Consider the following 18,329-nt stretch of genomic DNA (forward strand, 5'->3'; position numbering starts at 1 on the left):
GTAACCGAAAATAATTTTTTTATTAATCATAATTTTGAGATCAACAACAACTCTGTAGTATTGGAAATTAAATTGGAAAATAAAAATAATTAAACTGCCTGTTGTATCATAGATAATAATAACGTTCATTTTCAAAGAATTGTAAAATTAAAATGGGTTCCAAGAGATTTATCAATAAAATATATGAGTAAGAATATTCAGCTAAGGTACTTGTAGAAAAATTGATTGAATATGATATTGTAGAAAAATTGAAAATCTATTATTATTTTGACTTTTACGTTATTACATTTACCATTGATTTTTCATAATAAGCGTTTCTCTGAGTTATTGATTGAATTATTGCGTACTTTAAAATTTTCTACTAAATTATAAAATTTTTATTGGCTAGAAGATGAGAAAATTTTGAATGTTTTCAATTAATGCTTAAAAATTTTTTTTTTCAGCATTTACAATATTCTAAAAATAATAAACTTTATATAAATATTATATTCTAAGAAATAATTCATAGCAGTTGGAATGATATTTTCTTAATTATTATAAAAGTTATTACTTACTCTTTTTAAAATTATATCCGCCTTTTCTACCCGACTTATTCTCAATTTTTTTTGCTGTTGATTTTCTGGTGGCTTCTCAATCGATAAGCTTCTCATAATTTTAACTCTGTGTTTTGAATCAATAGATTTCTTCAGTGCATCTTTGTCATCTGTAAAGTCAATAAATTTTTCGATCGTAAAGCACTCCCTGATGCTTCGCATCATGAGTCGTGCAATTGTATTCACTAAGTGATGCGATAAAATTGTATTCATTAATTAATTCAGTCATTAAAAAAAATTAATTCACCTTTATTGATTATATTTATACTTAGATAACATTGTACTGGCATGTATGACTGTATCTATAAACTAAGTCCTACGACTTATTTTTCTGAATTTTTTAGCATAAAAGTTTTTATCTTTAAATTTTTTGATATTTTACTGTTTCCACTGCTCAAACTTCTAAGAATTGAAAATATATTTAAAATATTGTAGCTATTTTTTTACGTAAAAGATATATTAAAAAAATATTCGTGGTTGAAGAAAGAATTACATATTTCAAGACAATGTTTAAAAAAGTTGTTATTGGAAAACTATCTTCATTTCATTGTGATATTTATCGTTGTTTTACGCACACTTGTCTACTTGTAATCGAAATTTTGTTAAATGTTTTATTATAATTCATTTGAAAATATTTGAACTACTTGACAGACAAAAACTATCTATTGAAATCATAAAAATATGACTAAATAAAAAAATTTATTGAATGATAATTAAAAATTGATTTATATGAATAAAATAAAAACATTACCGCCACATTCTTTTAAATTTTCAATAGCCACTGGTTTCCGTGCATTATCTAGTATGTAAAAGGTTGTCACTTCACGATCAGCTGTTGTAATTGAATGTAAGCCATTTTCATCTTGATAATAAATGTCTTTCGTCCAGCAAATTGCAAAATCATTCTTTTTTCTTTCAATACAACAATATTTCTTAGTGAAATCCATGGCTAAAACATATTCAGTTTTTAATAAAGTAAAGTTAACTGCAGATACTAAATTCAATTAATTATCAGCTGACACTGATGCAAAATTTCAGTCTTTAAAGTTATTCATGTAACTATACTGTAATTTTGAATCTTGTTTAATTATTAACTATTGAAAAATAATATTGAAAAATAAAATACTTACTGTTAGATTTGCTAATGGTTTATTGTAATGATAGGGCATGTAATATATTAAATGAATATGTAATTCTCATAGAAACGCCGGTTGTTATCGAAACTTTACGTTGTGGTTGAATGACAATGACGACTGTGACTCGAAGCGAAATAGCTTGCGCAGGTATGTTCGGACTTGCGTGCGCAAGTGCGCAGTTACATGTTTGTAGATCTGTGGAGCAAAATAGTTGCGGGGTGTAACGGGAAAACAGGGACCAGCTTTTTCTATGACGCCATGTCGATCAAAAAGCTTCAGATCTTTCTCGACTATTCGATCTTTCGAGACCAACTTCAGTAAATGCAAAAGTGCTTCATTATTGTGAATATACATCGTATTGAATTGTGCGTTATAAAATAACAATATTTAAATCACAATAGTATAAAAAATATATAAATTTATATACTGTTGATTGAATTTTAAGAGCTGTAATTACCCATAAGATTTTTGTAATTATTTAATCAACATAAACCGAAACCGCACACGTTTTAAAGCTGATGTGTTATACACTTGCAAGGTTATAATAAAAAGTTCATTTTTTTGTTGCATTTTGGATGTAAAGGTAAGTTGACTTTAGAATGATACAAAGTTTATTTGAGGATTATTAATTCAATTTTTTTTTAAAGTTCCAAGTATTAAAAAGAACAAAAAAATTCATTTATCTCCTGCGATCATAAATTTAACATACTCGATAATCAAATTGAAAAAACTAATTTTTTTTTGTATTTGAACAATTATCAATTTGTGTTATGTTAAAATTTTTTAATTACTTTAGTGAAATAAAAAAAATTAGAATGTTGCCTGTTGATTATGATAAATAACAAAACTGATTATAATGGACTTATACACTAATTTAATTCATTTAATATTTAAGTTAATTTTTTGTTGTGAAATTTGTGAATACTTATTTTTCTTTTTTTATATGCTAGAGACTAATTTTTTAATATATTTTTGGATTAAATTTTTGGATATATCTAATCTTATATATATATATATATATATATATATATATATATATATATATATATATATATATATATATATATATATATACATAAGTATACTTGTATAGAAAGAAGGGAATAACTAAAGACAACACTCGACAATTTCTGAAATATTTGAGAGAAACTCTTTTATTTGTGAGTGAAAGATAAAAGTCAAATTTTTTTTTATTTTATAAAAACTCTACTTACTAAGCAGTTAAATAAATTAGATTCATAATTACTTATAATTTTTTTGTACATTATATAATTAATTTCATTACTTATAGTATTCATATCTATTTCAGGATTTAATATTTTAGCATCATGAGTGACAGTCGTGGAAAAACTCGAACCGCAATCTACAAAAGAAATAAGAAAAAATTGAAAACCTACCTGAAATTGTATCCAAAAGATACATTATTTAGTTTTCTACCTCAAGGGTATTTGGAAGAAGTAAGTTCATTAAAAATAAAATTTTTTATTTCAATTGTTGTTTAATTACCCCATGTTAACTTATCACTGAGCTGATTAGTACATTCAATAAACTCTCATCAAAAATAGCTAACAATTTGCTGGCTGGTTTTATTATCAGTAGTTTTTGCTAACTTGAATTGATATGCATCAATTTTTACACCTGCTCGTTTCAGTATCTTGCTTCAATTATTATTTACTTATATTTTTGTTGATGATATTAGGAAAACGAGAATACATCATAAAGTTTTTGTATCGATTTTGCTAATTTTTGATGACAAAACCTTATTATTTAATTTTTATTTTACGAAATATCGCATAAGCTTAACAGTTGAGTTTCTAAAAATCATCTAATGATTAAACTATGTCGTAAATTATATTTATCAGTTGATTTTAACCTTGTATTCAAGTTATGAATTTTTTAATATTGCAAAAATGGTGTTAAATTTAATAAGGAATTTCTTAATAGTCATCACTTAAGGAGGTAAAAAGTTTGGCAACACAATAAATTTTATCGCGGTTGCGCATGCGTTGACTGCTCTATTTGTATTGTGATGTGTACGTGTATGTTATGTTTACAAGTAATGCTATTAAAAATATTCAAATATTAAAGCATTAAAATATTCATTGTTTAATTATGTTATATTTTATACTAAATAATGATGATTTGATAATACTTTTCTTAACCTATTTGATATTTCTTAAAACTTATTTTATTGAAGCTTCAAATTCCCCGTGTGATCCACCATTTGCAGCGTTGCCGTCAAAATAGCCCACACTTGCTATGGCTGACTATTTTTTTAAATTTAGATTTTTCAAATTCAATTATTTTCATAACTAAGTACCCTCAACTTAATTTTATTTTTTTAATAATTTTTGCTAATTTTTTTTTTTTTACAATGAGTTTTTCAAAGCTTTCTCATTATTTTTTTATCATGAAATTTACTAAAACAAGAGTAAGTGTGATATCTGGTACGTCATAACAATGTTAAATGACCTATTTTTAATCTTGTTTTATAAATAAACTATGAACCTTAGGTCTCTGAAATTTTAACACATCACGTATTAAATATATTTCTATTGACCCTAAAAATTTTGAATTGATCTCATTATTTCGACTTAACGCCGATACCTCCTTAAGTGATGACTATTAAGACATTCCTTATTATATTTAACACCATTTTTGCAATATTAAAAAATTCATAACTTGAATACAAGCTTGATTCCCTAGCCCAAATTTTCAGGGCATTTTAGGAACATAATAAAGCATCTTTTCTGAAAATTTGAAGGAAATCGAAGTTCCGAGAAAAAAGTTCTAGCCATCTGAAAACTGTAGTTTTCTAAAATTTGATTGGTTTCAGATGGCTATAACTTTACTTAATAGAAGCAATCAAGTAAAAATTGCATAGATTCTACTAAACTATACCCCAATAGAAGACATTAGCTGCTTGGGATTTGAACCCACGCCTGGCAGTTGATTAAATAAAATTATTAAATTAAAAAAAAAATTTTATTTTCTATGTTGTGCTTGATTTTTAGTTTATCTCGTGATGTATTTTTATCGATTATTGTACTAAATAAAAAAAAAAAAATGTATGGAATTTTAATTTGAATAGTAAAAGGTCGCTCGAAAAATCTAAACCAATGCACTAATAAATTGAAAAAAATTATGAGCGACCTTTCAAAATTTAAATTTTGAACTGAAATTTTCAGAAACTTATTTTTTTTTAGTCTATAAAATTATACCAAAACGAGAATAAAAATTTTAAAAAAAGAAAAACTCGATTTTTGACGATTTTTGAAATTTTGAAAAATTTGGAGTGACCTCTTAAAAATTTTTTTTTTGAGCTGTCCTTTGGTGAGGGCTCTTAAAACATCAAAAACTAACATTTTTTAACTCGAGACTCGAAAAAACAATAGTCGGTTTTTTTGCGCCACCCTAATATATATATATATATATATATGCGTCATTGTGTATTTCAATTTTTTTAAAGTCCTAGTAAATAGATTTTACGAATTTCATCAAAAGTAAAATAATTTGCAACCGCGCACACTAAATACGTTCCAAAATTTTTTTTTTAATTTTTAAATTTACAACAAAATATTTTTTAATTTGCGAAAATCATAAGCAATCATATCGGTTACTTGGATTTTTTAATTTTTTTATTTTGTCTTTTTGTAAAGAAAAGAACTAATTTTTTTTTCTTAATAGTCTGATGAACGTGGACTTGGCGCGATTTTTTTACAGTGAAACTGTTTTTATTCGGATATATATATATATATATATATATATATATATATAGATATATATATATATATATATATATATATATATATATATATATATATATATATATATATATATATATATATATATATATATATATATATTATATATTAGAATGGTCCAAAAAAAAACATTTTTATTTTTTTTTCAAGTGCTGCTGTCTCAAAAACTTTTCTAAGATATAAAAAAAATTCTCTCCAAAGCGCAGCTTGATATCTCAATTCTTCATGAAGCTCAATGAATTTTTATTTTCCCATTTAAATAACACGTAAAAAAATTTTACTTACGTTTTTATCCGGTAAAACTACGAAAAAAATTTTTTTTTGTATTTTTCGTCAATTATCCTTGTAGGAAATTTAATTCTATACAAAAAAGTACTAAAGTAGTTTTTTTGTTATCTTAACGAGTAAAAAGTTATTAAGCTTTAAATACCCGCAATAAAAGAAAATTCAATCAGATATGATTTTAGAATCCACGTTGTATCACATTTTCTGTTTCAAAGTATTTAATTATGTAATTTATATTTTTTTCTTAAAAACATTGTATACAGTCTGATATCGGTAATTCAGTCTGGACCAGTGACAACAAATAACAATTTAATATATCGGTTTGTTTATTTGAACCACATGTAAAATGCACTGAAGGAGATTACCAGACTTTGTAAATACTCTAATCACTGCTTAAAAAAATTGAACTAGATAATTTACTTTTAGCACTCTCTTGCGGCCTACATGAAGATATGTAGTAAATTTAATTTTTTGTTGACAATTAGTTTTTTACCCTAACCTAGCTGCATTTTAATAATTATGTCTTATAAGTCATATAAACTAAAATAAGAAAAAACCAAAAAATTAAATCAGTCTCAAAGATTATATTGATTGTAAGTTTATTAGCAATTTCTTTATAGTCAAGCTTATTTACTTAAATATGTGATGACTCCTGAGATAAGGTAGTTTTACGCACGAACTCTACCTGTTTATTTATCATTTTTCTTTTAATGATTAAATTCAAAAATAAAAGAATCAATCCACGAAGGACTTCTATTTACGTACTCCTGCAAAGTTTCATGATTTTTAATTCGGTCAAAAAGTGTCCCAGCATCATGTTCAAAATTTAAATATTCACCTGTTCTACCTGTCCTACATGTTCTTAAATAAAAAATAACTTCAGTATACATCCGGAAGTACTAGCTTGCTCTTGATTCAGATTCCGTAATGAAATTCAAGTTCAATTTTAAAAAATCACTACTCATAGGAAAAAATATCCAAATTGTAATGAGAGAAATTATTCATAATTCTTAGTTAATACTTCACCAAAAGACATGTGTTAATTATATTAGAGACAGTCTAGTTTGATAAATTTTGAAATAAATACATGCAGTTACCAAAAAAGTTTTCAAAAAGTTGCTTTGAAACTATCTTCATTTGAATTTTCTTTTGTGCAAGTATTTAAAGCTCAATAACTTTTTACTCGTTAAGATGACGAAAAAACTACCTCAGTATTTTTTTGTAGAAAATTAAATTTCCTACAAGAATAATTGACGAAAAATACAAAAAAAATATTTTTTCGTAGTTTTATAGGATGAAAGTGTAAATAAAATTTTTTTACGTGTTATTTAAATAGGGAAATAAAAATTCATTGAGCTTCATAAAGAATTGAGATATCAAGCCGCGCTTTGAAGAGAATTTTTTTTATGTTTTAGAGAAGCTTTTAAGATGATAGGCAAAAAACTTTTTTTTTTTTGGACCACTCTAATATATATATATATAAAAGATTAATAGAAGAAAAAATTACAGGAGCAAGAATTTTGCTCTGAAAAGGTCATGATTTTTATCAAAAATGAAAAAAAAAATTTTTTTCCACTTTTCTCTTAATTCCGTATTAGTATTAACTTGGTAAATTGAAGAAAAATAAAAAAATTCCAAAATTTTTTTTTTCTTCAAAAAAAATTTGTTTTTAATTGGCTAAGAAATTAAAAAAATGTAGTGACTCACTTTCTCACCGACAGCAAATTTGACAGTGATATTTCTGTATCTATACTACAACTACTCTGAAAAAAAAGTGTGTGCGTGTAACCTTTACGCGCGATTGAAGTAAAACTTCTTTGGCGTTGACGGCATATATCACTGAAATATTATTTCAGCCAATTATATTTGGCTCCCCACCTTTATTAATTTCGCCAAAATTTCTCAGCAAAAATTTCTCACAATTTTTTACAATTAAGTACAATTATTTCTAAAAAAAAACATTAACATGGCCCTTTTATCATGGTTCTTGTGTGAAAAAATATTGTACAAGAAATTATTGCTGACAATTTTTGTCGCGAGAAATTTTTGCAAGAGAAAAAGAGACGATCACCGATACTTTGCATAATATTGTCAAGATAATTTAATGGATATTCATTTGACACTTTTCAAAAAGTGATTTAGTTTACTAGAAAAGGAAAAAAACCTTAAAATAGTTAAAAAAATTTTCCTGTCCGTCATGTATGAAACTCTGAAAACACTATAACTTGCGAAAAAATGCATCAATTAAGTTAAATTTTTTTTTTTAATTCTTTAGGATAATTGTAGGCCACCGAATGCGAATGGTTAGGTAATTCAGTGTTATTCATGTACAATTAATAAAATAAAAAAGCCAGAAGACTATATATCTACAGTGAAATTTACATGGATGGTGATATATCTATACAAATTATGTACATTTATTTCACCAGGGGCGCCTGTGCATTATCTTCCTAGTACAGCTGTTTTTTAGGCAACTTATTTTGAACGACTTATGTTTTTTTTTTTTTTTTTTAAATCCGAACAAAAACAGTTTCACTGTAAAAAAAATCGCGCCAAGTCCACGTTCATAAGACTATTAAGAAAAAAAAATTTGTTTTTTTCTTTACAAAAATATATAAAATAAAAAAATTAAAAAATCCAAGTAACCGATATGATTGTTTATGATTTTCAGAAATTAAAAAAAAATTTTGTTACAAATTTAAAAATTAAAAAAAAAGTTTGGAACGTATTTAGTGTGCGCGGTTGCAAAATTTAAAAAACTTGAAGTACACAATGACGCACACCAAGTACGTTCCAAAATTTTTTTCTTAATTTTTAAATTTATAACAAAATTTTTAATTTCGAAAATCATAAAAATCATATCGGTTACTTGATTTTTAATTTTTTAATTTTATATATTTTTGTAAAGAAAAAAACAAATTTTTTTTTCTTAATAGTCTTATGAACGTGGACTTGGCGCGATTTTTTTACAGTGAAACTGTTTTTGTTCGGATTTTAGTATTTTTTGTAATTATAATAAAAATTTACAATTGGTACCAACTTAATCAAATCTCGCGTTGGTTGCATTTTTTATAGCAAACTATCCCCTTGAAACTACAGTTTATGTAACAATAATTCCAGCGCACCCTGGCGGGTGTAGATGCAAGCTGTGAAATATCTATTTTTAACTGTAGTTTCCCATCTAATGAAGGATTACTATGCATTCTCGAATTATTTAGTCTGTGGCAGATCACTTTGCCCATCGAAAAAAAAGTCAGGATCGAAATTTTTGCGTTGCTATAGTTTGTGCTGATTAAATTTAATAATTTCAAGTAGATTAATTGTTATAAGTGAATATAATTGATTAATAACAGTCAAATAAAGTATGAATTACTGTTATAATATACAATTTAGGAAAGAGAAGTACCGTAGAATTAAATAAAATTTTGCAACCTCAAAATACCGTTCTGCTTACAGTAAACACAGTCGGTAGTCTGGCGCTCCGTTTACAGCAGATTTGAACGGAACTTGGCGCCAGATTCTACCGAATCTGTGGATATTTCATAATTAAATGAGCATTATGAGTCGTACACATTTGGATTTTCCAAAATGAATTTTATAGAATGTCGCAATCGTCAGAGAATTTATTAATAATTTATTTATTTTCAAAAGTAATAAATAAACAAGTATATTTAGAAATTTTTAAAAAACTTTGCAATTTAAAATAATTTTTTAAAAATTGTTGAATTTTTATTCACTTTGCTATTCACAATTGATCTGTTTTAAAATATTGGAAATAAAGAATCCTAATTAATTATGATATTTGCCACTAGCTGGCGCATAAGTCAAGAAGCGTGGAGTATATGACATTTACTTACGACCAATCCAAATTATTATTTTTAAATGGCGGAAACTACACAGACTATAGTAAGCGTTACTTCCGTCAGAAAAAAAATCTGAGTTACTCCCTAGTCGCGCCTAAAGAAGTTTTACTTCAAAAAAAAAATTCTTGACTGGAGTGTAAATTTTCTTGGCTCAAGAAAATATTAAGGAAAGTTGAAAATTTATTGAATGAAGTCAAAGTTTCTTGGGCAGGAAAATTTTCTTGAGTCAAGAAAATTTTTTCTTGTTCCAAAATAATTTTCGTTTTCATAAAAATTTTCTTGGCGCAAGAAATTCGTTTTTTATGTGTAGCTACAATCAAATTAGATCTGTAGTTACTACAAACTAGGCTTGTAACTACAACAGAAGCTGCTACAGGTCTAATTCTGTTGCAGCTACAGGAAATGGAATGTCGTATCCACAGACTTAACCCCTATTCGCTCAGTACGAAGCCATGGTGGGGGAAACACTTATTTACCGTCAGCACCACGAGTGGCTATATCCGATACTAAGGAGGGATATTTTTATGTTTCGAGTTAGATAAATATACAAGCGAATTATCATTTAAAATTTATTTAAAAAGACATACATAAAATGAGTCACAAAAGTTCTTGTGTTGTAAGTTGTAAGAATTAAAGTAGAAAATGTACTTGTCATTTTTATAAATTTCCAACAGCAAGTTGGAAAATAAATCAAAGGAAAAAATAAAATAAAAATGATAAATTTAATCAATCAACAAGTTTTATCAGCTTTAATATTAATATGTAAATTTTAATATGTAAATTTTAGTTAGCAAACAATCTATTTTTCTATACTCAAAAACAATCAGCACTTTTAATTTATAAAATTTTGAAACAATGAAAGATTTTGATAATTTCGTGGAATCAAAATTTATTTATAAAAAAAAAAATAATTAAATGTTTATTCAAGTTTTATTATAATTTTAATTTTAACCCTTTAGAGTCAGAGGATCTTGAAACGTCTTCGCGTGAGAGTAGTGGGGAGAGCGCAAATCCATAGTAAGACCCAAGAGTGGGGTTTCAAGGTCAGACTCTAAAGGGTTAAAATAAATTTTTTTTCTATTTTCTTTTTATTCGATTTCAATATGACGTTAACCAATCTTTGTGTGCTAACTTCTATGCTACTTTTTGTGATATTAAAGTTAGCTGTCACTCGACCATTTTTTAATTTTATTTAACAAAAAAATTTGTTCCGAAATTTTTTTTTTTTAAATTGCATTTTTAATTTATTTAATTTTCTAAATGTCCAATTTTTTTTCTTAATTTTTTATCCAGTAATTTATTTATTAGAAAAATTTTTAAAATGATTAAATATCTGCTAAATTAATTTTCATCTACTTTTTCGGTATTAACTATACTTACATTTTATTCTTTAGTGCACAAGAACACTTTACGGTAAGAAATCATTATTATAAATACTCCCTTTAATTAATAAAGCATTCTTTTATTTATTATTTAATATTATTATTACTAACAGCAATTCAATATTGGGATCTCTAGCACTCGGGTACGCTATCTGGTGGCGAAATTTAATATCAGAGTAGGTAGGTCGAATTGATAACAGCTGATTGCAAGTATACAAATATTTATGTGGAAATAATTATATTTAAAATTTTATCATTTGATTGAATATTATTTAAAGTGAAAATTAATAAAAATTAGAATCTAAAAATTTAAAAATAGTTTTAAAAAACTTTTTTTGGTTATGGAATTCCCAGCAAAAAAAAATAAAAGTAAAGTATGTTGTTGTGTATTTGATTGTAAAAGCAAAGCTTGTCGTGATGAAAAAATTAAGTTTTTCCATTTTCCACCCTCCAATAAAGATTTTGTTTATAGAATAAACAAATTTGGTGAGAAAGAATTGATTTATAGACGTTTAGCTTGGATACGAGCGTTGAAAATTGGAAAAAGTGTAACTCCCAGTATGAGAGTCTGTTCACTCCATTTTATTAAGGATGATTTTTTACCATCACGTAAGTACTTTTAACAATTATTTTTTCTGGTAATTATGAATTTTTCATTTAATAAATTAATTTATGCATATATTATTTTTATGTATTGTTGTAGATATTGGTTCAACTCGCTCTTATTTGAAAAAAACAAGTGTTCCCACTCAGAATCTTCCTTTAGGATCATCTAAAGAATGTGCTTGTCCTTCAACAGATTCTCGAGAAGAAAGGATACGTAGGCGATCAATTAAAAAAAAGTTATTGACAATTAATGACATTGAAGAGTTAAATCTTAATGAGAAACAAGACGATGAACAGGAGGAAGGAGACAAACAAGAGGATGAACAGGAGAAAGGAAAAAAACAAGGCGATGAACAAGAAGAAGAAGAAAAAGATGACGATAGAAACGAGAAGGAAGTTAGCAATAACTTAAATCACAATGAAACTCATTCAATATCAATTTCAACTGAGGAAAATGCAGTAATGTTATTCAAAAGTATCGGGATACAAGTTCAAAGTGACTTGATGATTCAAAAATTCTCCTCTTTAATTACATCAAAAGAAGAGTTAAGTACACTGACTGGAATTCCCACTTTTGAAGTATTAAATTTACTTGAGGAATTAGTAGCAACCGTACGACCAAAGCATAAAACATCTTCAAGATTTGAATTGCGAGAAATGATTTTGATGACTTTTATGAAACTAAAGCAAAATTTATCTTACGCTGTATTAGCAATTTTATTTAAATGCTCTAATGATACCTGTAAAGATATTATTTTCGATATGATAGACAATTTAAATCTGTGTTTGAAACTTGCTATCTATTGGCCAACAAAAGACAATATTTTAAAAAATATGCCGGAATGTTTTAAAGGCTTCGAAAATGTTCGCGTCGTAGTTGACTGTACAGAGATTCGCATACAGAGACCTTCAAAATTATGTTGTCAATTACAAACTTACTCATATTATAAAAGTACGTACACTGTAAAGTTTATGACTGGCGTGACACCAGCTGGATTAATTTCTTTTGTTAGCAAACCTTACGGTGGACGCGTTTCGGATAATATGATTTTCGAGCAAAGTAATTTATTAAAAAAAATGGACAAAAATGATTCATTATTAGCAGACAGAGGATTCACTGTTGAAAATCAGTGTAAAGAACATGACGTGACTTTTATATCACCCTTATTTCTTGGAGATAAAGCTCAATTTTCCAAGACTGAAGCATTATTGAACCATAATGTTGCAAAAGCTCGCGTTCATATAGAACGCAGTAATCAAAGATTAAAATGTTTCAATATTTTAAGTCACACAATGCCAATGTGTCTTCTCAGTAAAGTTGAAGAAATTTTTAATGTCATCTGTGGTCTAGTAAATTTAAGTGCCCCAATACTAAAAAATGATAAGTTTTATTTTTAGACTACGAATTATTTATAATAATATGTAATTTATTTTATATTATTTATTACAGCTCAGAACGTCATAAAACTTTAATTTATAAACTTTTTAACTTTTATAAATTACATAATAAATATAACAGTTATTAAAAATAGAAATATTCTAATCTTGTTTTTGTTTATCACCGTGTTTACATATTACATGAACCATTTTATTAAAATAAATTTTTTTTAAAGAATGTAATAAATTTTCACCGTACTTTATATCAAAACTAATAGGTATTATAAGCAATCTATCGTCGAATGAAGTATAAATTATAAAATCAGTCGTGAGTACATTTAATAAAGCCATACCTATTTGTACTTGAGCATAATAGGGGTGTTGTTTTTTTAAAGTTAGTTGATTATTTTCAGTCACCAAATACTTTAAAGATGGAATAACTTCTTGTAAGGTTTTTTTCTTACCATTGTAGGGACATTTAATTTCAATCATTTTTAAAGGTTTAAGATCATCAAACACAATACCATCAGGTGAACTGCCGAGCCAAGGATTATTATGTGCAACAATAAGACCGCATTCAACAACTTTACAATTTGAAGATTTTTCATATAGCTCACGTGCAATGGGTTCATTAATTAACCCATATTTAGTATAACAGTTAGATATCGCGGTTGGATAAAAATATTTTAATGATTTCTGCTCCCAATCGGGCTGTTTATTATTTCTATAAGTAAATAGCCTATAAGTTGGATCGCTGCCTGTGATCCTAAATTGTCTTTCTTTCTTCCAAACAGAATAAAATTCAGCAGTTTCTTTGCAAATGACTTGAACATCTCCATTTAATTGGTCGAGTATTTTTTTACAACACTCTTGAAGAGGATTCACTGTAATCTTTGCTAGTTTATCGAGAAAAGCAGAAGTTTTTTGATTATTAAAAATAGCTTGAATTTTTTCTAAGCAAATTATAGCTTTATTATTATTGTTTGAAATTTGGATAGCCTCATGCCTTCCAATTCTGAAAATAAAAAAGAAAGTAAAGAATATAATATAATGAAAACACTAAATCATTGAAATTTCAAAAAAATTTATTGATAATAGTTTCTTATTAAACTTGACAAAAAATTAGACTTGGTAATTAAAAATTAATTTACGTAGTAGTTTGATATGTATAAAAAAAAAACATGATTCTTTTGTATAAAAAGTTTTCCAATTCATAAAAAATGTGTAAATAAAGTAATATGAATTTGAAGATTATAATATGTAAATAATATAAATTGATAATATAGATTATTTTAAAAATTGATTACGAAAATATTATATACAAATAAAAATCTTGTAAAAAATTTACATGTGTAAAGCTAAAGCAGAAGACCCAAGTCTAGCAACCATTAAATTTCTTAATTGAGTATTTTGCTCTTCAGATAACTGGGAATTTTCATTGACATCCTTGGATTTAGTGTCGTCATCGTTAGCTTTAGTCTCGTTACTTTTTTTTTTTCGATTTTTGGCTTTTAAATTTTTTTTTATTGATAATGAAAAACACTCATGTTGGTCCAATGGCTTGCCTTCATATTTTTCTAATGACGATTTATGAGGTTCGTTCCATACGCACTTTTTATCAGTGCAAGTGATCATTTGCAAGCTCTCCAAATCATTTCTGTAAAATAAAAACCACTTATAGTAAACAAACTGTTGGAATAATAGAATAATCTCAATTGGTTATGTAAATGTCAAAAAATACCTTACCGGTTACAATAGAGCAATACTGCAACGACATGTTTACATATACCACTTAAACCAGCCTTACATGAACAACTCATTCCAATTATTCGACCGTCTTGTATTATTTCACCTGTTATTTCATGCGGATTGTCTTTAATATGAGATGTTTGTAAACAAAAAGCCAAAATACTTATATTATTACAATCACTATTTGGTACTTGCCCACACTTTATCACATGTCCAGCATTTAAAACACTCTCACCACCAACGAAATTTTTATTGCTTGGTTTTGTGCAAGCAAATTTGCAAATTTCTTGTAACGTAATTTTCATTTTATTTTCTTAAATTATAAAAAAATTATAATTTTATGAAAATATTTTTGGATACTATCCACGTTTGTTTATAAGCACAATGCAAAGTGACCTACTGACTCCAGTTCATATTTTTGCCGCTAGAGGAAATTTTCTAAGCCACGCCTCTGCCAGAGATCCCAATATAATAAAATGTATTATAATAGCCCCCTATAGTTCAAACGTATACCGTGGCGCTGAAGTCGCGCACAGAGCGAATAGCAGCTACAGTTTTTTTCCGTGCATCAAGAGAATATTATACAAATTATTTATTCAAATCATTCCTTGTAGGTGATTAAAAATTGCTTTCAAAAATGTTTAAATAGAAATAATAAATTTATCAAAATCTATGTATCCTTTTGTTTTATGTGTAGTGCGATACTTTTATTGAAGTTTGATATTTTGACTTATAATTCTTCTATAGAAATAATAATTTGATGGAAAATTATTGAAGAGGATTTACTTATAACGAGACTCTAATTAACACACCTCATTAACACTTCTAAATCTTGAATATGAACTGTCGATATAAAAGAAATATATACTGATGGATTTACTAAAAAACTTACTATAAATGCATGTTGTGTATACTTCAACTTTCAAACCTACGTAGATAACGATATAATACGCACGATTTTTTTATGAGGATCGATTTTCAGTCATTAGTAATTTACTAATTTTTTAGTTGAACATTTTTTGTTTAAATTGAAAGAAAAATAAAACCAGTCAGTTACTACAGAAACGCAAGCTACTCAAAATTTTCAAAAATTGCATCAGATTTAGTGATGTTATTTCAAAGAAATTTCGACTGAGAAGAAACAACTAATTTCTCAAACCCCAATTTTAAAGCTGATAATATTGCTTTTAATTGTAGAACTTTTACTATAAAATGACTTTCAGTAATTTTATAACCCAGGTAAAATTACAAAATAAGTATATTTTACTTTTTTTTTACTTGATTAATTAATAATCCTTTAAAAAACTTTGGTCTCATTTTGCTTTTACTACTAATAATTAATTATTAATTGAGAGAAAAAACTCATTTTCAAATAATTTATTGAATATTTAACGCAATGCATCTCTAAAACTCATATTTATGTATTTTTCGATTCTTTAGATGGGGTAAGAAAGTTTTCGACTTCGATCGTTTAACATCACAATACTTACATAAATCTTGAATTCATTAATTGAATTATCTTTACATGACTCCATTAGAATGAAAAATGCTAAAACATCGATTTTGAAAATATATCCCTTACTGTGTTTTGAAATTAGGCAGCCGATTTAGTCTGAATAAATTTTGCTTGATTAAGATTTATTAAAGTTTATGCACCCAATGAAGCCTCTAATAGAAATATTAAAAAGATTTTCTCGATGTACAGTGGATATCTGTATGAAACAAAGATTGAAATATTTTAATATTTTTTTAAATGATTTATTCACTTTGAATGTTTTTTTCTGAACATGGAGAACTAACTATACTTGTAAAAAGAAAACAAACTTTTAATGCATTAAATTTTTAAATAGAGAACATCCCTCCCATCAACATCATCATCATCCTCATCAGTACCTTCATCATCGATTTTGGAAAATACATCAAATCAAATCATAAGTAGAAGGTAAACTATAATACAATCTTATTTACTAAATCCTATATCTATCAAATATAGTAATTTTATATATTTAACTTTAGCCATCATGTCATATAACTTGATCGAAATTACAGAATTTTAGCAAAAAAATTAGATTTAAAGTATACAATAATTATTAAATAAAACTATTTTATTTTGATAATAACATTTTCCAACTGATCTTACTTCAGCATTGATAAGCGGCTGTTTATTTTCAAATAGTACTGTACTCAAAAATTAAAAGAATGAAAAATTTAGAGAACTATCATAAGATCTAAAAAGCTATTATTTTAACAAAAAGAATCACGTATTAAGAAGATTCTAATCTAGATAAAAAAATTTTACAAGTAGATCAGTCAAATCTATGTCTATTTTTTCACTGATATTAATACTTTTTCAAACAACTTGACTTATCTCAATAAAAATGACGTTCTAAATTTCAATCATTAGCGTTTCAACAGTCGTCAATTCATATTTTTCAAGAGTAAAATATTGTTTTAAACTTGAGTAATTAAATACAAAAATAAAACGAATTTTCTTCAAATTTTCATTAAATACATGGGTTTAAAAATTTGACCAAAAATGATGAAAAATAATTCCAACTAAAGTAGAACAGATCGGGTTAAAAATAAGTTGCTTATATATATGCTTATATTGAAAACTATCACAATATCAATAGAAATTACAACTCAAGAATTATTATTTATCTATAAACCTCTTATACTTAAATTACTAAAATAATGAGAAATTATATTTTTAAATTATTTATTTTAAATGAATTTATGTTAAATGAATTATTTATGTTAAATGAATTTACAAAGGATTGATTGTTAAACGTTTTAATCCACTATGACTTTTCAATGTTGTAATTGTCTAAGAAATCATATTTTTTTTTCAATTTAAATCATAACTGAAGAGCTGATTTTCAAATGGGTATCTTTTCATATTTTAAAAGATCAGTTTTCTGAACTTTTAAATATTAATTACTTCGAGAATTATAAAGATTTATAAATGAAAATCGAATTGCAGCTTCATAAACGATAGCTCTTTACAGCTAAATTAGAAAAAGTTCAATACAAATATTTATAATTGAAGATAACCAGTTTCTTATCTCGATTAATCAAAAATGAAATGATACCCTTTTGAGACTCAGCTCCTCAACTGTTCTTAATAAAATAATTTTCAAAAATGTTTATTTCTATCGAACAATCTAGATCATTAGATCAGTCTCTACAACCTCATATGGAAGAGAATTTAGAAGACCGAATCCACCCCGTTAATGTAGAAGAATCAAATGAAAATACTGGCAGCGAAATTGAAGATTATTTTTCAGATAGCTCAGAGGAGTTTAATGATGCAGAGCGGATTGAAAATAGTACTTACGAAAATGAAGTAGAATCCAATCGTCATCATGAAGATAACAGTAACATTGATAGCAGTGACAGTGATTCTGAAGATACGAGCGGCTTAAATAATCCTTTTTTTAGTGTAAATACACCCACATTTAGTTTTCCGTTTATATCTAAACCAAATTTAACCGAAAACGATCATTTGTTAGCTATTCTTGCCATCTCTACACGTAATAATTTTTCATTTGAAGCTATGCTATCCATATTTACT

General features: G+C 26.3%; 2 protein-coding genes across 2 annotated transcripts; one reads left to right on the forward strand and one right to left on the reverse strand.

Annotated features, from left to right (window-relative positions):
• The first annotated feature begins 1,839 nt into the window (after positions 1 to 1,839).
• On the forward strand, positions 1,840 to 13,094 carry LOC123263972. The gene is made up of 3 exons (XM_044727015.1): positions 1,840 to 1,876; positions 11,727 to 12,979; positions 13,080 to 13,094. The coding sequence occupies exons 1-3, from the start codon at positions 1,840 to 1,842 to the stop codon at positions 13,092 to 13,094; spliced, it is 1,305 nt and encodes a 434-aa protein (XP_044582950.1).
• A 1,224-nt stretch (positions 13,095 to 14,318) lies between these two features.
• Positions 14,319 to 15,060, reverse strand: LOC123263338. The gene is made up of 2 exons (XM_044726001.1): positions 14,753 to 15,060; positions 14,319 to 14,663 (listed from the first exon to the last, which is right to left on the reverse strand). The coding sequence occupies exons 1-2, from the start codon at positions 15,058 to 15,060 to the stop codon at positions 14,351 to 14,353; spliced, it is 621 nt and encodes a 206-aa protein (XP_044581936.1). The 3' UTR covers positions 14,319 to 14,350.
• Between the last annotated feature and the right edge of the window lie 3,269 nt (positions 15,061 to 18,329).

The sequence above is a fragment of the Cotesia glomerata genome, linkage group LG4, assembly GCF_020080835.1.
Source record: "Cotesia glomerata isolate CgM1 linkage group LG4, MPM_Cglom_v2.3, whole genome shotgun sequence".
NCBI lineage: Eukaryota > Metazoa > Arthropoda > Insecta > Hymenoptera > Braconidae > Cotesia > Cotesia glomerata.

What these genes read in the sequence shown, in the direction of transcription:
- LOC123263972 (XM_044727015.1), top strand. Translation starts at nt 1,840, where the DNA reads ATGACGACTGTGACTCGAAGCGAAATAGCTTGCGCAG. An exon ending in AAGCGAAATAGCTTGCGCAG is followed by an intron (nt 1,877 to 11,726) that starts GTATGTTCGGAC and finishes GTATTGTTGTAG; the next exon opens with ATATTGGTTCAACTCGCTCT.
- LOC123263338 (XM_044726001.1), bottom strand. Translation starts at nt 15,060, where the DNA reads ATGAAAATTACGTTACAAGAAATTTGCAAATTTGCTTGCACAAAACCA. An exon ending in GTATTGCTCTATTGTAACCG is followed by an intron (nt 14,664 to 14,752) that starts GTAAGGTATTTT and finishes TTTATTTTACAG; the next exon opens with AAATGATTTGGAGAGCTTGC.